This window comes from Ciona intestinalis, chromosome 9 (genome assembly GCF_000224145.3).
Source record: "Ciona intestinalis chromosome 9, KH, whole genome shotgun sequence".
NCBI lineage: Eukaryota > Metazoa > Chordata > Ascidiacea > Phlebobranchia > Cionidae > Ciona > Ciona intestinalis.
In genome coordinates, this window is record NC_020174.2 from 2,206,938 (window position 1) to 2,228,212 (window position 21,275).

Consider the following 21,275-nt stretch of genomic DNA (forward strand, 5'->3'; position numbering starts at 1 on the left):
AAATGCACTACATTTTTGCATTTGATAGAATTTCGTCTGAAGCCAAAGGCGAAATGATTATTATAGTGCGGGCGGAGTTTTCAATTCAGACACCGCAATGCTGTTTCTGAAGTAGTTCGGTTTGGGCATTGTAAGGAAAGAGAGAAACTTTATAGAGAGTTTTGTAATCTAGTAAAAGTGTGTAAATAGGTAATAAAATCAAGCAGTAGTTTGTGCAAAGATTTCGCGCGGAAAAAAATTAAACTTGTTTACAAATATAATTTTAGCATAAATATGATAAACTGTATATAAGTTAAGTTGACTTTTGTGTCGCTATGAGGCCACTTGTTTAGATTACGTGCTAAGAAAACGCGTCATGCATGCGTAAGGAAATGTGAACTGATATCACGAAAAAGGCAAACAGAGTATGTGACGTCAATAAACGCTTGGCACTTATCAGTGAACGTACTACACGTACCTGAATGGGAATTAAGTTATAGAGTGGATTAATTCAATAGCACGTGTAGTCTAGCCGACAAGGCAGCAGGCCACGGGTGGTTAGCTATACCGTATAGTAGGATAGTTAAATATATTGACAGGTATTTTTCATTTGAAATGTAATATGGCTGCTGCTTATTTAAACGACCAGTTGAAACTGGTTTCTTTTAAAAATATAAACAATAATATAGCTACTAGGCAGCGACTGATAACGCCGGAAATTATGCGGCGTTGCAGTTAGTTTTGTACTACGTTGTACCAAAGTGCGACCGCTAATAGACTCTTTGTGTCCTGTATTATGTGCTAAATGCGTGACCAAACACATCACCGCACTTAAAACGCATCAACCGCGTTTAAATATTCAAGCCATTGCTGTTTAGGTTAACCTACATAGCATTATGTATGGAACTATAACATTTTGTGGCTTTAAATATTCTGTGCCTAAATTTATCAGTATACTATATAAATTAAATTATAACAGTATACTTCTTAATTAAGATAATCAAGCTTTTAGATAGGGTAATTGTGTTACATTGTGTTACGATGAGTGTGTCTTTACAATGTAGGCACTGCTTTACTGTGGATTTCTTTCCCTTCTGTGAGGCAATTACACCGAAAACACATTTGCTGTTGGCTAAGCAATGCGTGCCTTGTTCCAGTGCTTTTAAAGCTGGCGTTGCCGCGACTGTCAATGGGTCTGTCATTCGTATTTGCAATCCTAATTTAAGCACCTATCCATTGCCCTTGTCAGACTGCAGTCAGTGCAATAAACTACTCCTAAACGGTATTTTGTCGTACATAATTATAGTTTGTGTGTGTACAGTTGTAATGAACGCGTGGTCAGTTTTTGTGTGGTTACATGCGAAGCGCCGACGGCCTCAAATCTACCTAAAACTTTCGCTGACTGTCTCTGATTTACTGTTCGGTGCAATTGTCTTGCCGGAAGCAATTTACAATTTAACCTACACATTGTATAGTGGCCACACGGAGTATTACGACTTCTACAAGATAACAGATCGGTCGCTGGACCCAGGAAGCTACTGGCAAAGTTGGGAAGCATTATTCACACCACCGCATGCCAAGTTTTCCTTCGCGATAATGTTCATTTCTCAAGAAGCAAGTTTATGCAGCATATTGCTTTTGAACATTGACAGGCATATTGCTATTGCCAATGGCATCCGATATGCAAACATTATTACTAACAAACGATGCTTTATTATAGTTGGCGCAATGTGGGTTGGTGTTATCGCTGTGGGTTGTCTTAGCACATTTTTAATGAGCGACTACCTGCTGTTTCGGATCAAACCCTCCGCTCTGTTTTTACCCATGCCCAATCCTATTAAAGCGAAACACTACATACATATGATGCTGCTGGCTGTCATACCAATGTCCGTCGTATTCTTATTAAACGTTGGTGTGACGGGTTACACGTATTACAAATTGAACGCAAGATCAGAAACAGTGCCGTACACAAACAGTGGCAGACATGGAAAAAGGAAATCGACAGTTGCTTCGTTATCTGAATCAACGATGCTATCCGCAGCAGAATCAACTGTCTTTATGGTTTTGACAGACCCAGATGGAAACACCATCGGCGTAAACGAAAATATTTCATCCCCGACAGGTTAGTATGGAATTATACGTATGGTAGCGTGGGGGAAGATGGGACACCTTTAGCACATATTATCAAAATATCCTGAGCGTGTTCTAAACAATTAACAACGGTCTATGGGGGTTGTGAGGATACGGATTAGTAACTATTTAATTTTTCTTTGTTTACTACCAAATGTGACGACCAAGAAAATAGAATAATAAGGTGTCCCATCTTTTCCCACACTACTATAGTACTGTGGGGTAAGATACTATAATACTGTTAGCACTTAAATCCCATATTTGTTGATAGTGTTTTGAACGTTTGGCCAGGCTCTTTTGTTGTCGTGAAGATATCATTATAATTTTGAAAATATTCTTTGTTTACTACCAAATGGGACGTGGAAAGAGAATGAAATCGTGTCACATCTTTCCCCAACCTACTATATGTATGTCTGGGTAACGAGGTCACATTTTTGTATTTCTAATGTATTGTATTTTCCATGGATGGGATCCCATGGCGAGACACCAGGGGGGACCTGTAGCTGTTGTTTACATCACAAAACATTTATCATTTTGTGTCACAACAAAAACGCGCGAATTTTTAAAATACTTTTTTTGGTTTTTTATTCATGGATTAATTTCATATTTCTGTTTTATATATATATAGTAGGGTGCGGTAAGACGGGACATATCCAAATTCCTGCTGTTGTGAACAATTAATAACGGTCTTTGAGTCTTTGGGATACGGTTTAATATTTTAATACCATTTGTTTGCTACCACCAAACGGGACGATAAAATGAATGATAAGATGTCCTTTCCTACTCCACTTTACTATATTTACTTCCATATGCGTCATTTTAGTCACAACGCTCAACAATACTTTAAACTTTGGAGCCTGTCTGGCATCTAATACTCGGAAGTTTGAGTAATCGAATTGTCCCATTCAAAACTTTTGTATTTTTGTATACAGATGGTGACAATGTATTTTCCTCAAAACGACAAAGAAGTGGCTGTTGGGGAAGTGACGTCAGTGAAATCCAAGTATCCAGCAGCAAAGGGGATATTCAGTCTGTTGGACAAAACAATTCTTTTTCAGAAACAAAACTCACTCTAAAACCTGATAATTTATCCCAAACATCGCCGGGTGTCATCAGTAACGCGCATGCGCCGAATCGTGCAAATGATCATCGGCAAGATGGTTCGAGTCTTGTCACACATAGGTTGAACTCACATACATCTTCAATACTACCAAACTATAATTCGTCTCCGCGACAGGAACAGCTGTATGGCTCGACCTCCAAATTAAAGAGGAAACGTAGAAAGGTAATATATTAAATTCAATATTCAAGTTTCCATTTTAAAGAGCAATATTAAAATGGTCATCACATATTTATATACATTGATGCACATCCTACTAGAGATCAAACCTAGAGAACCTCGTATCTCTATAGGTCGTGATTGATGTAGCAATATGTACACATGAGAGCTGATTATGTATAAGGTACTGCGCGAGTTGTAAGTTCAAAGTAGAACAATTGTAACCTTTATTGTCCCCAGCTACTAACCTCTTTAACCTGAGTGCCGGGTTTTAATTGGTGCTTTATTTAAATCAGTGTTATATCAAGGAAGATTGCCCTTTAACCACAATATGACTCAAATACGCAATACGCAAATCAGCCACTTGTCATAACATTATAAAATTTCCGAAAAATAATAACTTATTCAAACCGTAGCCTGTACCATATTTTTTCTACCGAAATTGTGACATGACCAGTCACGGGCCAACCGCACATGTTAAACATATGCTATACATTTGACGCAGTTTAGCCTCTTTATTTATTTAAGCCTTCCGTATAAACATATGGATTTTAGTTCCATGTAATCGGGAAACCATCGTGGTTTTCTTATAAATTATGCATTTGCGCGTTCGCTTTGTTTAAAAAAATATACATTAGTACTGGTATATTTATAAGCACTAAAATATTGTCCAAATGAAAGAATTTTTCCTTTTTTTTATAACATTGTTTTTTTCTTTATTGATTATCGATGTTTTTCACCCAGCCGCAGGACCTGGAACACAAACAAGCCAACCGTACCCTTATTCTTATTCTACTGATTTATACAATGTGCGTTTTACCATTGGTGATTGTACTCATTATTAATTTATTCGACGACGATCTGTTGCAAGGCAAAGGTATGATATCGTTAGGTAGCTTGGGGTAAGATGGTCCATGTTTTTATTGTGTCCCGCCATTTGGTAACAAGCAAACCATATTGTTCTGTGGGGTAAGATGGGATATACCGTTGGTACCCCAATCCTTATAGTTTTTTTTTTTTTAATAATTAGCAACGATCTTTTATTGTCTGGGGACTGGGGTAATATAATTCTAGAATATAGAAGTCGTGATGATACGGTTTTATAATTCTTTTTGTTTTTTGTTTAACTATAAAAAATGGGACAAAAAACAGTATGAAAATGTGTCTCATTTTCGGCGCCCCACTAAATGTAGCAATATGATGTTATGTTATTACCTTAAATAACTAATTTATTTAACTTTTCTTGAAGTTTCAGATGGTATTTCAAAGCTGGAATCTCGTTCAATCGCACTAACGGTTACAGTCGGACTATTCATGACGTCATCATTATGGAACTGCATCATTTATAATTTGCGCAACCGAGATTATAAGCGCTCAGCTATGAGCCTTTTAAATGGATTACGTTTTCGGTTTGTAAATATTTGTATCACAACGCCCACATCGTTACATTGAAATCATAAGTTATACGTTCCATAATAAATATAAACACTCTTTTTGTGTTGCCTTCGTTCCACAGCTGTAGCTTTGTTCGAAAGTTTTGTTGATGTGTTGCTTTTTTGGCTGTATCGAGGTTTAAATACTTTTATTTTAAGGAAAATGTAAAATGAAAATCTGCAGTAGCCCAATTACGTTTTTCCTACATTGCTCACCTGCGTCACAAAGATCATTGTTCTACGTTAAAAACTAATAACTCCCCGTTTTTACATTCGAAACATTCATTGCACATGGTGCATGCGAAGAGATTAAAACCATTTTAATCTCTTAGTGCATGTATTACCAAGGAATTGAAAATATCGACGATGTTGGAAAAGCAGCAGGTGAGTTCACTCGTATACATGATATATTAGGGTGGGATAAGATGGGAAACCTTCAGTACGTAATATCCAAATACCCTGATCGTTTTATACAAAAACATAATACTCTGATCGTTTTTTTTTTTCAAATGCCCTGATCGTTTTACGCAAAAATACCCCGATTATTTTATAGCCCCTAATTACCGTTATAAGGGATTGCCCAAGGACCTACGCTACCAAACTTGCAGCCTTGGTATCTCCCAACGTGGTATCTCCTAGTTAACTATTTTCACCGGCCTGCAGTTCCCAACGAAAACTAGCATGGCAGGACAAAATATTTTGTTGCAAGTACACAAAATTCTGCGTGCGAAATACATGAAATAATAAATTTATCCCATAACTGTCTCGCAACTAAAAATGGAAACAAAAACGGGCACATGTCACAGCAACTAGTTCCATGGCAAGCATGCCAGATCGTGCCAGATAAAAGCGTTTGCGTTATTTCCACACATGTTTGATTTTAAAAATTTCAGCGATTAGTACGTCACAGATACCATCATACAAGTTATAGTTGCTCGACAATGAATGCAAAGCTTGGGGTTAGTAGGTTACAACAACCGCGTGTAGCAGTTAACACATGCGTTGACACATACAGTACGTTTAAATGTACAAAATATCATATTATAATAAAGCAGCCGAAGCCCGAGATAGTATATAGAAAAGTTTTCAGAAAAGGACAGACATGCTTCCGCGTTTATGCCTTTGTTTATAACTCGGCTCTTGTCAAGAAGCAAGTGCTCTCGCCACATTCGCCACGACAATCCTAATGTAGAAATTGCGAAACTTTGCGTGCCAGCAAACTGAAGTGATAAGTACTTTGGGTTTTAAATGTTAAAAAGTAAATCGAGGAAACCAACTACTATAGCAAAAAGTGAACTGTACGGTTAGACAAAATGTACTTATCAGGAATAATAATAAATACAGCTAGGTTATGGCAAATTTATGTTCATCCTTTCACAAAAACACAGAAATTGTCACGAGTTGATCGCGTGGACTGTTATTATGTAAATACTTGACGAAAAATGCAATGAGGCCAATGACAGCTGCTTCGTTTTAATTAGTTACCTCACAAGTTACTATGTTTAATATGTAACTTATAACGTTTTCTGATTATATTTTTTAGCACAGTTGCAGTGTTGTTGTAGCATTCCAAAAGCTTTACAAAAAATTAAACATGACTGTTACTTTTTACTACTCCAGTGTATCAAGCAGTATGGAAATCAAAAAGAACCAACAAAAAATTGAAATGATTCTTTCCAGCAAAAAGATCGATTTTAAAAAGCTGGACATTGCAATGGATGAAGATGCGAAAAAACAAATGCGAGAAATAGTTGGTAATCCTAAGGCTCTTCCACCTCAGCTGTGTAATGGGGATCATTATTGTGGAGACTACAATGCTTTTGAAGCAGCGGTTGAAGAAGAAACCCTTGCAGAATTTCTGAAACTCAAATAATGCAATGTTTAATTGCAGTCAAAAAGGAGCTTCCTGCTGTTTAATTGTATGCAATGAAAAGACTAAAATTTACAAACAGAAAGTTGTTTTATCTTTTCTGATTGGCAACATAATGTATTTGGACTTAAAAATATGCAGTATATATATAGTATAAATGTATTTTTTGTTCTGATTGATATAAATTGTTATAAACCTTCTGTTGTTCTGTCAGTGTTTAAACTTTGGATAATGGGATTTGTAATGTCACAGATTTAAAAGTGTGTCCTGGAGTTTTGGATTTTACCCATACATATATAAGTTTCAGTAACCTTCAACAAAATTTCAAAACAGGCTTTAAATATTCAAGATTTCTCTATTAGCCTGAATAAAATATCTTTTCACAAAAAAGCTTTTCTATATATATAGAATATATTTCAACTAGACGTGCCACCAGTGCTAAAATGTCACTCTTAAAAGTTTTAAACTGCCTTTTTTTGAGGTAAGCCTGTGTGTAGTTGTATTTTGACCTTTTATTTGCGCAATTTTAACTAAATGATGGCAATAACAAATTTTCTTGGCAATTATTAGTGTAGAAATTGTAGTAATTTAATTATCTGTCCTTTACTCACATGTTCGTTTAATTGGTAGTATCTATGTGTTTGCACATTCGAAATTGAAGGCCTATATAATTATAATATACGGTATATATCATTATGTATTCTCTATATTCTAGATATACTGTTAGGTTGAAGTAGCATTAAATGTTGGTAAAATTCATTGAAGTATTTTTTATTTTATATATATTTTTTGATACCAAGCTCAAGTATAAAGATTAAAACTGCTCCTTTCTGTATTATGGAAGTGGAAGACTGTCATCTGCTTTTTAATGCTCTGAGAACAAATGACTTGCAGACTACCAGGCAACTTTTAAATGCTGGTGCAAATCCAAACAGACTTTCTATTGAGTTTGGCGTTACCCCATTTCACATGGCTATAGGCACGCGTTCGTCTCGTTGTGAGGAATTCATTGACTTAATACTTGAACATAACGGGGATCCTAATGTTTGCGATTCGCATGGTTTGACACCATTGCATGTGGCAGCTAGCTGGGGAAAAGCAAACCTGCTGTTAAAGCTGTTACAGCATGGCGCCGATGTCTCTTTAAAAGATGTTGAAGGAAAAGATGCAAGACAATATGCGGAAGAAAACAACAGCGAGAATTGTAAGATCATATTAGATGAGTTTGAGCAGACACCTTTCCAATTTTCACCAGCTTTGGTTTCCCCAAAGCCTGTAGAAAGGTGGAGAGATAATAATAACAGCCAAACTGATACATCTTGTTATTGTTTCGCTAACCAACAAACTTCTAAAGTTCTGCCTTATCAAAGTCCATCAAAAAAGTTTTACTCTAGTCCTCAGCCTGCCCAGTATTTTGCAGATTCACAGCTCAGCAGTCCAGATCATGAAAATTCTTTCAAAATTTGCATGGATGCAACATCTCCAGATAATTGCTTTACCTATAAAACCCCTAAAAAATATCAGATTGGTGTTTGTGAACCAACTGTAATTCTGTACGACTCACACAATTCTTCTGACTGTTCCGATGCAATTTCTTCGTATACTGATAATTCAGCATCATTACCATTGTTACAAATGATGAAAAAGAAAATGTCAGTTTGTCTGATTTATCAGAAGCAAAACAACCTGATGACAGCTTCAATGAGTCTAAACAGAAAATTTTACTTGCTAGCACTAAATGGAACATTAATACAAGTAAAAGTGATTCTGTTAAACCAAAGAAGCCTCTTTACTATGATAATGTATCAGTTTGTCAGGAGTCATTGTATTCTGAGGCTGAATCCACCGTGCCAAAAGACTGTTCTATTTGGGACAGTAAAAATACCTCCAAAAATAAGTCAGAGACTTTAGTTCAAACAGAGGATACAAGTTCACCTGGTTTATCAAAATTTTCTCAGCCTTTGTGTGCAGTTAATATTCAGGATGATGCAGAAAAACTGTTGATTCAACAGACATATTCTATACCAAATATAGGGGAGGAAGATACTTTGCGTGTGTATTCCGACCCTGATGGTTATTCATTTATTGAGCATGTCTGCCGTTCTACTACCAAATCACCCAACATCACAGAACTGTCGTTCTGTACTGCGTCTTCTGCAGATGCCACTGAAATGTATTCATGGAAATCTTTTATTGACAGTGACTTCGATGAACTCAGTGGACATATGAGTCTTGATGAAACATTAGAAGCACCAATACCCCTAGAAATTCAACAAATGACAGATGCAGAATTAAAATCAGGACTAATTTCTTGTGGAGTTAAAGTTGGGCCAATTGCAGCTGGCAGAAAGCAATACCAAAAACAACTTGTTCTGCGTAGGCAAGAACAGTGTGGCAATCATAATTTGAAAAACAAATCTGCACTCAGCATCAGTGGTCCAAGTATTTCTGAGAAAACATTAGATACACCATTACCACTCGAAATTCAACAAATGACAGATGCGGAACTGCAATCAGAACTCATTTCATATGGAGTTACTGTTGGCCCCATTGCACCTGCCAGAAAGCAGTACCAAAAACAACTGGTTTTGTGCAGACGGGGAAAAACAGGCAATCATAGTTCTAATGATGAATGCATCACTCCATATTCACAAGAATTACGACGCTTGTTTATTTTCAAACAATTGCCAACTTCCAATGAAGATGACCAAACTTTGAGACTTGAATTTGACAATTCTAACTTAAGACTACGAGAAGGCAACTCTAAAGATTGTTTTAACTATTTACTCTTAGATCCAAGGGTTACTAAAAATCTGCCTTCACGAATAAACCAACTAAGTGAGGTAGAATGTTTAAAGATTTTCTCAGGTGCAATATTTTATGTTGGTAAAGGAAAACGCTCAAGGCCATACGATCATTTTAAAGACGCCATTCGTGCGAAGACAAACAACCAATGCAGTGCGAAACTGCAGCACATTTTAGACATATGGAAAAATGACTGTGGTGTTATTTCACTTCATGTTTTCCAAAATGTTGTTTCAGAGGAAGCCCATACAAGAGAAGCAGCAATGATAGCTGCTATAGGTGTTCCAAATTTGACTAACTGTGTACGGGGAAAATGCTATGGTTCCGCAAGCAAGTGGACGCTATCACGCTTGCGACATTACGGGGCATTTCTTTTTGTATCCGCTATGCGTATTTTATTAGTTGAGGGTGAACGACAAATTAGGCCAACTCAAATTTTAAGTCAACGAAAAAGAAGAGGAGTTAAATCATGAATAAGTTGTGCTTCGTTTATTATGAATTTCTTTACAAAATATATTTATTTTATTTTATTTTATATATGTGCTTCAAAATACCGTTACACTATGTGATTATAGTGTTCAAGTGTTGTATTAATTTTTTTGTTCCACTGTTATTTTACATATATGTAACATAACAATAAAACATTAGCATTTCACGTAAGCATTACCTGGTGAATGTTTCATAATATTTTCAATAGTTGATTAAATTCATCTTTAATGGTACACTGTTATTTATATTTTGGAACAGGCTAAAACAGCAAACTTTTTTACTTCTTATGACATCTGCTCGTATTTTATTTTTAACAAAACATATAGTAGAGTGGGGTCAGGTGGTTCATGTATTCATTCTCTTATCTTTTACCATTTAATAGCAAACAAAGATTATTTTATTGAATTGTAAAACAAATTGTTAAAAATGCAAGTTAAAAATGCCATTAAATATGGGATATTAGGTGCTAACAGCATCCGTCTTACCTCGCAGTACTATACATGCCTAATTGATTTACATATTACATTTATCGATACAAAGTTTAAAACTTTATCTTCTTCTACAGCGCTGGAACCTTTTTTGCTTTTTTACCAATTTTTCTTTCATTCAACTATTTTCCAGATTGCCACGGATAGTAAGCCTGCACCAGGCTCCAAAATGCACGCCTGGGACCAATTTTGTTTGCTGTTCTGGAAAAACTTTGTGTTACAAAAGCGAAGGCCTATTGCAACTGTAATTGAACTTTTACTACCTCTTCTATTCGCTGTTTTACTCGTGATTATACGACAAGAGGTTGATGTTACCAACTATCCAAACATAACAACTTGGAGGTATATATTATGAGTATATAGGCTACATTGTATATTTCATACCGAACTACAAAATGAATGACTTGCGTTTTACATTTATTAATACTTATTGAATAGTCGAATACACAATTTTTTTTAATAACATCAGTTGTCATAACTTATTAATCAGTAGCCATTAATCTACTGATGTTATATGTTGAAATGGTATACAGAGTTTGAGTTACACACTAGATAAGTTCACATGGATTTTCTGTTTCATACACCCCATGCCTGCTTACAAGTTACCAAGTATCCGATATATGTGACTAAGTGGGTGAATGTTTTTCTGTATGGCCTACAATTTAGACAACCCTTTAGTGACCACTAGGTTGAAGAAATTGACATTAAGCTGCTTGCCAAAGAGACATACATCTACTGGTCTACAATGGTAGCAGCAACGAGCCTTGAACTTATATCTTCTGGTTTGGAGGCAGGCGTGTTAACCACTTTGCTACTGTGTGAACTTTCTGTTTAATATTATATACGTATTATATATATTGTATTTTAATCTCACCATTTACCCATATCCTAATTTAATTTCATTTTATCCCAGGGAGTTCTCTGTAAACAATCTGCCTGAGTTTCCGTATTCAGTTGTGCCTGAAGATGAACATTTCAACATAGCTTATGTGCCAAACAACATACAAGGAATTCATGATGTCATGGATTCTGTTAAAACAAGACTAAACAATGTGCCAAGGTCTAGAATAGAAAAGAAATGCAACATTGGTAAGTTTATAAGTGAACTTGCCTCTGCTTTTTAATTTGAATACTTTTTATGTTAACAGACATCAATGAAATAAAGACTTTATTGGCAAATCTTGATCAAGATACCCCAGGTAATTAATACTTTAAAATATATAATCCATGTATTTATATATATTATAGTCAGATTTTACTCAGTTAAAATATTGTATGTGTTATCGGCAAGTTTTCACATATATCCTGGTAACCCAGGTATTACTATTTAGCACTTAATGTAATATATAGTCAGTTTTACTGACTTAGAATGTTAAATGTCTGCACCAGGTAAACAACAGTATAAAAAATAAATACCTGATATACTTCAGCATACAGAGATTAGATATCAACAGACTAAAGACACAGAAAATACAGTCGCTCTCACTGCCAAGCCTTTGTACTTGTAAAACTTTTCGTTTTTTTTTAACTAACGAGTTATATATCTAAAGTAGGGTTGGGGGAAGATGGGACACCTTTCATTCTATTTTCTCGTCCCATTTGGTAGTGAACAAAGAATATTCAAAGAATTATAAATCCGTATCCTCCTAACCACCATAGGCCGCTGTTAATTGTTTAAAATACGATTCAGTATATTTGGATATTATGTGCTTAAGGTGTCCCATCTTGACCCCACCCTACTATATATGTGTGTATGTCCATAATATAAATTGAAGTAAGTTTTTACAAAAAGTCAGCAAATGTGCCTGGCACATTGGCAACATAAAGTCAATAACAACCATGTACTAGAATATTAAGTAAATTGTGATTGCTTATCCTCAGAACAAAGCAATGTATCTATGCCTGGAATGGTCAATTCCACTGGTAGTAACGTGCAAGGAATGCCAGTCATGATGCTTATTCGACTCAGTGGTAATATATATAGTCTCCTAATAGGTTATAATTCAGTTTAGGCATCAGTGTATGTATTGCCACACACCGTGTTTACAGTACTGCAGTTTTGTAGGATGTTTTATCTTCTAGTTTGTAGAACTTTCAAGTCACAATTTCCACAAAATGGGTTACATTGAAAACGATGTGTGACATTGATATTATATATAATAAAGAAAATTTCTATATAGTTTAGTATGAGAGTATGATTTGATTAAGCACAAGAAAAAAACACACAGATATATATTGTGGTAGACAAGAATAGCGCAGAGCAGTTTTACATAAGCAAAGAAAAAGAAAGGCAGCTATTTTAAACTATATTTTAATATGAGACTTTTGTGTGTGTTGTAATTGTATAGAATATATATTTAAAATACCTTGAAGTAGGATTGATTTAATAAAATTCTGAGAAATGAGACATTAAAATAGGTTGCAACTTACAGTAGGTTTGTATGTTTTGGAACACTTAAAAGCTAAATTAATTTAACAATCAAGTTTTTTTTCATGACATATTTTTTAGAGTTTTTATATGACATATTTTTTTTTATGATATATATATATATCTAATGACTAATCTATATTTTTTGAGTTTGTATATTTTGACAATCTATATTTTGACAGCTGATCAAATGGTTGATTCTCTGCCATCTGGTATGAAGCAAGTGTTGGAAGATGTGGCATTAGAATCAAACACAACTGCCAGCAACCTTGTATTTGATGCCATTATAAGCGGCAATGTTGATGAATTAATGAAAAAGGTTTCATCGAGATACATGACGCAAACTATGGGTAGGTACAGGTGTTATTATGTATTAATTAGCCTACTATATTCAAAAAAATACGAAATGGGTTAAAAAATTTTTTTTTTAAAGGGGGATGGGAGGTTGGCCCCTATACCCCTTGGCTGCGCCGCTGAATACACCACATTTTTAAAATTAGCACCTGGGTTTAATATATGATGAGGAACAGGCAGTTTAACTAACTGTTGCATAATTTTAAAAACCTCTGATGTTTGCAGTTTCCATGTTTGCAATATTTAACTAGGAGATTGGGACTTTAGCCCTAACCATGCCATTACCTTATCATTACCTCATTGTAGTACACTATTAACACCTCATGAGGTGATGTTAAGTGAATTCTGTGGTTACATTGTTTAAATGCAGGAAAACCCATAGTTGTCAAACATTAGAAACCTCTGCTACCAGGCATAATAATCTGTAATCTATTGCCTCTGTAATCTATAATTAATCTATTGCCAGCTCATCTGGTATACAATACAACGTAGTGTATTTCCAACACATTCTATGATTAAGTCTTGCCAGATGGCAGAGGAAATGTCGGAAATACACTACGTTGTATTGTATACCAGGTGAGCTGGCAATAGATTAATTAGAAACCTCATTAATTAAATTAGTGCATACAAAATAATTTAGCTGTAATTTATTACACCTGCACCTTACATTAATATATGCGGATCCATACACCGATACACATCTTTTTACACTGAATAATCCTAAATCTATAGTAGGGTGGGGTAAGATGAGACATCCTTTTATTCTATTTTCTTGTCCCATTTGCTAGTAACAAAGAACCTTTAAAGAAATATATAACTGTATCTTCACCACTCACATAGCATAGGCCGTTGTTAAGTGTTTAAAACAAGATTAGGATATTATGTGCTAAAGTTGTCCCATCATGCCCCACAGTAGCACACCAAATTTGGAACTAAATGTTACTCCCATTTAAAACCTTTATGATATACAGAATGCCTGGTAAGTCAATTACCACAAGATCAACAGGATATGATGGATTTGTTTTCAAGCACCAGTAATGTCACTGAAAATTCTCGGACCAACTCATCTAGCAACCTGACCTCTGCTTTCAAGTCACTCATTTCATTCTTTGGCGTTGTTCCTAAAATAAACTGTAAGTAGTAGTAACGGACCTCACCCACATAGAATAGAATAAAAAAACTCTATTTGTAGATATTTATATTTCTGCTTTGAAATGTTTTTTTTTGTGGGGGATTTTTAACCTGTGTCATAATACTTTGGTTATTGGATTAGTATGTTGTGGTACCTTGGTACAGTGGTTAATATGCCTGCCTCTAATCCAGAGGACTGGGGTTTGAGGCTAGACGTTGCTACAATTGTGGGCGTATGTGTTTTTTGGCAAGACACTTAACGGCAATTGCTCAACCCAGTGGTTCCTAATGGGTTGTCTAAATTATCAGCCATACATAAAAAATCCCCCAAAATATTCACTCTCAAAGTAACATACATGGTAACTTGTAAGCGGGCACGAGGTGTATGAAACAAAACACCTGCGTTCAACGACTGTTGTTTTCCGGCTATGCAGGGATAAAGCAAGTTACATTCAAATGTACAATGTTACTAACTAAGTCTGCTTCAGCGTAATGTTTGTTATTTGTTATTTCAACTGTGTAGTGGATAAGTTAAATTATGTTCAAATCATTAATAATTCATCTAACTAAAATTAATTTTCAGTGATCTCTTTTCCAACTGAAGAAGATTTCTTGCTTTACGTAAAAAATGACACAAACCTTAAAAAGACTCTTGCCGGCGTTATCTTTACTGGCGAATTCCCAGATAATACTTTTTCAAACAATGTGAAAATTACTTTTCGTTTTCACTGTGACCCCATTAGTTCTTCAGTAAAAGACGGCGCAAAATTTACTGGAATGTAAGTGATCAATTTTGTAATATTTTATTTAATGATATATACATATAGTATATATGTATATATATTTCCTCTTACTCACATATATGCTTAAAAAATGTTTAAAAAACTATTTCAGCAATCATTAATTGCACTTAAAGTACTTTTTAATTTTTATTTTTTTGTCTGAAAAACTGATTAAAAATTTATTTAATATTTCACTTTTTGGGTGAAAAAGTATTAAAAAAGGTGTTTTAAACCTTTTTGGTTTCAAATTCTTTATTTACAGCACTGATACATGGAAAACTGCGAAGTTATTTCCTGGTTTTCAACTCCCTGGTCCCAGATCTGTTAATTCATCCCGTGGTGGAAAACCTGGGTACTATGATGAAGGTATTCATATTAATATTGCTGTCTGTTGATAAGTTTTTATTTTGGTATATCATTTTATTTTATTTTTCTCAACCCAGTGGCCACTAGTGGGTTGTCTAAATTATCGGCCATACATAAAAAAATCACCAAACATATTCTGTGAAAGTAACATAACATGTAAGCTGTCTCAAGGTGTATTCTGATTTTTTAATAGATAATATAAAATTCATGATAAATGAGTATAATATTATATATGTATAATATCATATTGGTTAAAAGCATATTTGATATATGATACACAGTTTAACATTAGAGACTTTTACACTACCAATATATTGGTTTAAAGGTTACTTGTAAAAGGGTGAACAAATAAACATCCAGCTTTGACAATAAAATTGAACACCACATTTGAATCCTATACCCAGCGTATCATACTTTTAATGTTTATTTACATAACTATATTGGATTATTGGGCTATTTTATGTTGCTCGTTTCCTGTTAGCTTACAATACAGGTCTACAGCATATATGTGCACAATAAGTTACTAATTTGTTATACCTTTTTTATATGTGCAAAATAAGAGACTCATTTATTTTATACAGATAAACAATTAATATTATTTAGTTTAATAATTTTAAATCATGTGTAAGCCTTTTCCTAATTTTTTACAAAATTTTATATTTTTTTCCCTCAAGGATTCCTTGCACTGATGCATGGTGTGAACATGGGTATTGCAGACACTTTAACCAACACTTCTATTCTTGACAACATGGTTTTAAAAAGGTTTCCTTTCCCACCCTATATTATGGATACTTTTGTTAGTAAGTATTGTATGTTGTAACGAATAGTGCAAATGTGATATTTATGTGTTTATTTCTATTACGAAATATATTTATTTGTATTAATATGTAATATGTTTATTTTTGTTGCAAAATATGTTTTTTGTATTATGTGTATCGGCCCAAGGAAAAAACAAAACAAATAATATTAAAATTCCTAGAAAAAAATGTAATTTTTATTTAAAAATGTTATGTAATTTTTATAATGTTTATTCTTGAGTAATATGAAGTTTTTTGTGATAACTAAACACATAATATATATTCATATATGTCACAATACAAATACAAATTACAATGCTTTGGGTACACGCATTTAGTTTTATATACATTTATTAAACATGTGTTATAATAGATTGTGGTAGGATGGTTTATGTTTTTATTCTCTTTTATCAGTTTTAATATAAAAATATTTACAGAATTACTCTAACTGTAAAAATGTTCTTATTTGTTAAAACTGAATTCAAAAATATAAGATCGGGTATTTCTATAATAGCAAAAAGTTGTAACATTACTCTAAAAGAACTTCTCATATGTTAAAAACCTGTTTGGAAATATGGTTGGGGTGTTTTTATAATAGCAAACACCTTACCTAAACAATGTATTTAGTTGCAATCCAGCGTACGCTACCACTACTAGTAATGTTAAGTTTCTTCTATACCTCTCTGGTCATCGTGCGTAGTGTTGTTCTTGAAAAGGAGTCAAAAATGAAGGTAAGAAAATTGTCTTAGTTTTTTTTTTAACATTAACTAAAAAATTTGTAGTAATCTAAAATTTATGTGTTTTCTGTATTTTCCTATTTTAAAAAAGTGTTTTTTTTCGGTTTGTTTATGAAATGGTTTAAAACGGTCATAATAAACTTGTCTTATTGTTTTTGGTCATTGTGCACATGAATGTGTCTAGAAATTGATATATAAAGAATTCTCCAATTTTAACATGAATCCCACACAAAGTTACATTGGTGGCAACTCGTGAGCTGGCACGAGGTGTGTGAAAAACAGAACATCCGTGTTATAACGACTGTCAATTTTCCTTTTCCAAAAATAAAGCAAGTTGCATTTATTACAAAAATTGTCATCAATTATTTCTCCCCACAGGAATACATGATGATGATGGGATTATCAAACTGGCTTCACTGGTTAGCTTGGTTTGTTAAATATTTGATATTTCTTTCAATTTCCTGCTTTGGGATGGCTGGTTTCTATAAGATTCAGGTAATTTATGCAAAACCCTTAAATTTAGATACAGTAGGGTGGGGAAAGATCCATGGAACATATTTTTATTTTATTTTTTCGTGCGACTTGGTAGTAAACAAAGAACATTCAAAGAATTATAAAACTTTATCGTCCTAGCTCCCGTAGACTGTTGTTAAAAGACTCCAACCATTGTACCACATACATTTCACCTAAGAATATATTAAATTCCTAAAAGAATAATATATACATATATTCCATATGTTAAAATTTTTAGACCAGCGCTGGAAGTGTTTTGACTTATAGTGACATCACAGTTGTGTTTGTTTTTCTATTCGCTTTTTCTGCAGCAACAATAACACTTTGTTTCTTAATATCTGTGTTTTTCTCTAAAGGTAAGTTTATGTTATGGTGTATCTTTATTAAAAAGATTTTCTTTATTAAAATGTATTACAAACGTATAAAAGCAAATTTATAACAGCAATATTAGTAAGCGCACTGTGAGGCGTATGTGTTCTTGGGCAAGACACTTAACAGCAAATGCTCGAACCCAGTGGTCACTAATGGTTATTCTAAATTATCAGACATACGACAAAAAACACATACACAAAATTACATATGTGGAAACTCGTATGCTGGCACGAGGTAACATAAAACAGAACACTCATGTTATAATCCCTTTTTTTGGCCATGTGAGAATAAAGCAAGTTACATTCACTTTATTCAAAAACATATGATCTACAGCTAACGTAGCAGCAGCTGCAGGAGGAACATTATACGGCCTCACATACATGCCATACCTATTCATGGAAAACAGCTACAGCATGTTAAGTCACCCGGTCAAGCTTATATCTTGTCTACTATCCAATGTAGCAATGGCAAATGGTTGTCAACTCTTTGGAATGTTTGAAGGCAAAGGTAACTACCAATTAATTTATTCAGTTGCTTTTTCAAATTTTTTTTTTGATAAGTTTTTAAGGCCTTGGTGGGTGTATGATACAAATTAGTTTTTTTTTTTAATTAAAAAAAAATTTTTTTCAAGGAGTTAGTTTCAACAAGGTTATGTTCATATATATTATGTATATATATATATATATATATAACATATCTGTTTTTTTTTACATTTTTCAGGCACAGGAATACATTGGTATAACATCAACCAAGGTGTTACAGTTGATGACAACTTCACTTTACTTGAGGTAATCATTACATAACAATACAGACTATACAGTAATGTGTATAAGATAGAATACTGTTAGCACCAATATCCCATATAACCTATTCGTGTTTTAAAAAAATTATCTTTTAGAGTCTCAAGGCTATGGTTTATTTTGTAAATTTTATTTGTTTACTACCAAATGGGCTGAGAAATTAGAATGAAAACATGTCCTATTTTACCTTACCCTACTATATATAAATAACTTGAATTTAGAAAAAATCATATTTGATTTTAGTCATTTTACCATATTAAAATTTGTGCTTGCAGTCTTACAAATAATACATTAAATCTATAACAGTTACCTTCAAGCATTATTAGTTCTGTTATATTCTAATTTTCTAAAATATGTAATATCTTACTTCACCCTATTATATAGTGTATAGTAAAGTGGGGGAAGATGGGAACACCGTAATACCTAAATGTCCTGATCGTGTTTAAAACAATTAACAACGGCCTATGCTAGTCGTAAGAATCTGGTTTCATAATTCTTTAAATGTTCTTTGTTTACTATTTGATGGGATGAAAAAATAGAATAAAAAGGTGTCTCATTTTCCCCAACCCTACTATATACCAAATATATATGAATGACTCTATATTACAGGTTATTCTCATGCTACTATTAGATGCAGTGTTATACATGGTACTTGCGGTTTACATTGAGGGTGTGTGGCCTGGTGAATATGGAATCCCAAAACCTTGGTATTTTCCATTCATGGTAAGTGAATAATGATTATTCTTAATTTGTTTTATTTTTTTATAATGTAGACACTTTTTCCTAAAATTTATTTGTAGTATTATTACTTGTTTTAATAAATCTGCTTTATGGATAAATTAATGATAGTGGTTATAACATATATAAGCTATCGGCCATGTCACCTTTAAAAATATATGAAAATAAAAAATAAAAGGTTTATAAAATGGATTTAAATGTTTGGTATCATTCTATTTTGTTTTCAATTTTTATTACGGATCTTTTAGTTTAAGTTTTCAATAATTTAAAATTTGTTTTTTACATGACGTTAGTTTTCAATATTTGAAGTAAGAATTTTTGTTTACATTGCCAAGCCATGCCTGCCATAAAAGTATAAAAACTCCTGATTTTATAAGCATTTTATTCACACAGAAATCTTACTGGTTTGGAGTTACAACTACCGGTAAATACAACCCAGTTGGCACAGAAGTTGGAGAAGAAAATGAAATATTTGCCGATAATTCAATAAATGGAAACGATAAGGAATATTTTGAAGATGAACCAAATAACTTGAGAAAAGTTGTCGAAATTAAAGGGTTACGAAAAGTAAGCTCATGTTTTTTTGTTGGTACAGTTTTGTGTTTTGCTTTCTATTCTATATGGGTGGGGTCCTACAAGCTAGAGCTATTGGTCAAAGTTGTGCCCACATACACAGATAAATTCTTAGGACGCATACACTTGTCATTTTCGTTGTTTTGGAAGGAAACCTTTTTTATCCCGAGTTATCATGTATGGAATTTTGTGGGTGATGGTTTTTGTACGGCTGACAATTTAGACAACCCATTAGTGAGTGACCACTGGGTTGGAGCAATTGTTGTTGGTTGTCTTGCCCACAACGGTAGTAATGACCAGCCTTGGTTAGCGTGCAGAGGTTTCACTTTCAAGGCTCATCGCTGCTACCATTGTGAGGTAATTTGTCTTTGAGCAAGACATTTAACGGCAATTGCTGCAACCAAACGATCACTAATGGGTTATCTTATTTGTCACCAATACCAAAAAACATCAATAGAAAAACCAGGTTTTGTGTATATCTTAGGTTTAAATATATATCATTTTTTTCTATCACAAAATTTTACTTTAATTTTCCACCACCAGGTGTTTAAAGGCAACAAAGAAAAAGTTGCAGTTGACAATCTTAACATAAACATGTATGAAGGTCAGATAACTGTCTTGCTTGGACATAACGGAGCTGGCAAAACAACAACCATGTCTATGCTTACTGGTAAGTATTTTTTCTGAAAAGCTAATTTAATTGATAAAAAGTTAGATTCGATAAGCGAAATTTGTCAGGTTCAAGGTTTGATGCTTTTATAATGATTAGTATGTGGCTTTTTTATATCTAGCCGATTTATTTTAAATGCCCCAATTTAATTATTGCACAAAGTACAAACACAATCAGGAAAATGGGATTTATGTGCTAGTATTATCCCATTTTACCCCAAATTACTCTACCTGGATCTAGTGCTATAAAATACGTAACAAACAAAATCAGTACCCGCAAATTGTGTTGTATCTATTTCATAGCACCAGATCAAGACTGTGTTTCTTTACACAAGATCTGTTCTATCATATAAACATTAGGGCTAGATTCACAGAGTTTATTACAGTTATCCAATCTAGTGGTTCTCAAACGCTTTATCTTATGGTCCAGTAAACTTTCAAAACGAATTTCGCTGACAGTGAATCTTTAAAAATAAAATCTGCCCAAAATGTAATTATGACAAAGAATGCAAATCAAAAGCAAAGAATGGAAACTTCAATTT

The 21,275-nt window shown here is 33.7% G+C and overlaps 3 protein-coding genes and 1 non-coding gene across 9 annotated transcripts in view; all 4 read left to right on the forward strand.

Moving 5' to 3' along the window:
* Nucleotides 1-938: 938 nt before the first annotated feature.
* On the forward strand, nt 939-4,881 carry LOC100183950. Of its 3 annotated transcripts, XM_002122793.4 has the most exons (5): nt 940-1,172; nt 1,455-2,101; nt 3,042-3,394; nt 4,133-4,265; nt 4,638-4,881. In XM_002122793.4, the coding sequence occupies exons 1-5, from the start codon at nt 1,021-1,023 to the stop codon at nt 4,838-4,840; spliced, it is 1,488 nt and encodes a 495-aa protein (XP_002122829.1). In that variant the 5' UTR covers nt 940-1,020; the 3' UTR covers nt 4,841-4,881. The 3 variants fall into 3 exon arrangements, with proteins under 3 accessions (XP_026691799.1, XP_002122829.1, XP_018668736.1); XM_026835998.1 differs by having other exon boundaries at nt 939-2,101; nt 4,644-4,881; XM_018813191.2 differs by having other exon boundaries at nt 940-2,101.
* A 291-nt stretch (nt 4,882-5,172) lies between these two features.
* LOC100176922 (ATP-binding cassette sub-family A member 3-like) overlaps nt 5,173-21,275 on the forward strand; it is a 29,640-nt gene continuing 13,537 nt past the window's right edge. For 2 of the 4 annotated variants that reach the window (XM_026835996.1, XM_026835997.1), the window contains exons 1-17: nt 9,819-10,815; nt 11,387-11,562; nt 11,622-11,672; nt 12,355-12,444; nt 13,084-13,251; nt 14,227-14,388; nt 14,970-15,165; nt 15,431-15,534; nt 16,209-16,334; nt 16,959-17,062; nt 17,447-17,563; nt 17,820-17,937; nt 18,287-18,460; nt 18,674-18,741; nt 19,363-19,476; nt 19,885-20,058; nt 20,608-20,734. In XM_026835996.1, coding sequence (XP_026691797.1) covers nt 10,412-10,815; nt 11,387-11,562; nt 11,622-11,672; nt 12,355-12,444; nt 13,084-13,251; nt 14,227-14,388; nt 14,970-15,165; nt 15,431-15,534; nt 16,209-16,334; nt 16,959-17,062; nt 17,447-17,563; nt 17,820-17,937; nt 18,287-18,460; nt 18,674-18,741; nt 19,363-19,476; nt 19,885-20,058; nt 20,608-20,734 — 2,473 coding nt within the window. In that variant the 5' untranslated portion in view covers nt 9,819-10,411. Of the gene's footprint in view, nt 5,206-9,818; nt 10,816-11,386; nt 11,563-11,621; nt 11,673-12,354; nt 12,445-13,083; nt 13,252-14,226; nt 14,389-14,969; nt 15,166-15,430; nt 15,535-16,208; nt 16,335-16,958; nt 17,063-17,446; nt 17,564-17,819; nt 17,938-18,286; nt 18,461-18,673; nt 18,742-19,362; nt 19,477-19,884; nt 20,059-20,607; nt 20,735-21,275 lie in introns of those variants that run through there. The other 2 variants (XM_018813428.2, XM_018813427.2) reach the window with 2 other exon arrangements.
* LOC100181576 (SH3 domain-binding glutamic acid-rich-like protein 3) lies at nt 6,327-7,407 on the forward strand. The gene has a single exon (XM_002123186.4). The coding sequence runs from the start codon at nt 6,416-6,418 to the stop codon at nt 6,692-6,694; it is 279 nt and encodes a 92-aa protein (XP_002123222.1). The 5' UTR covers nt 6,327-6,415; the 3' UTR covers nt 6,695-7,407.
* mir4209 (microRNA 4209) lies at nt 20,824-20,889 on the forward strand. Its single transcript, NR_034605.1, has one exon. It is a non-coding gene; the product is annotated as a microRNA 4209 (primary transcript).

Bases quoted from the DNA above. Each gene is read 5' to 3' on its own strand.
- LOC100183950 (XM_018813191.2), top strand. From the start codon at position 1,021: ATGAGTGTGTCTTTACAATGTAGGCACTGCTTTACTGTGGATTTCTTT. The intron at 2,102-3,041 runs GTTAGTATGGAA...TTTTGTATACAG, and splicing joins AAATATTTCATCCCCGACAG to ATGGTGACAATGTATTTTCC. The intron at 3,395-4,132 runs GTAATATATTAA...TTTTTCACCCAG, and splicing joins TAAAGAGGAAACGTAGAAAG to CCGCAGGACCTGGAACACAA.
- LOC100181576 (XM_002123186.4), top strand. From the start codon at position 6,416: ATGACTGTTACTTTTTACTACTCCAGTGTATCAAGCAGTATGGAAATC.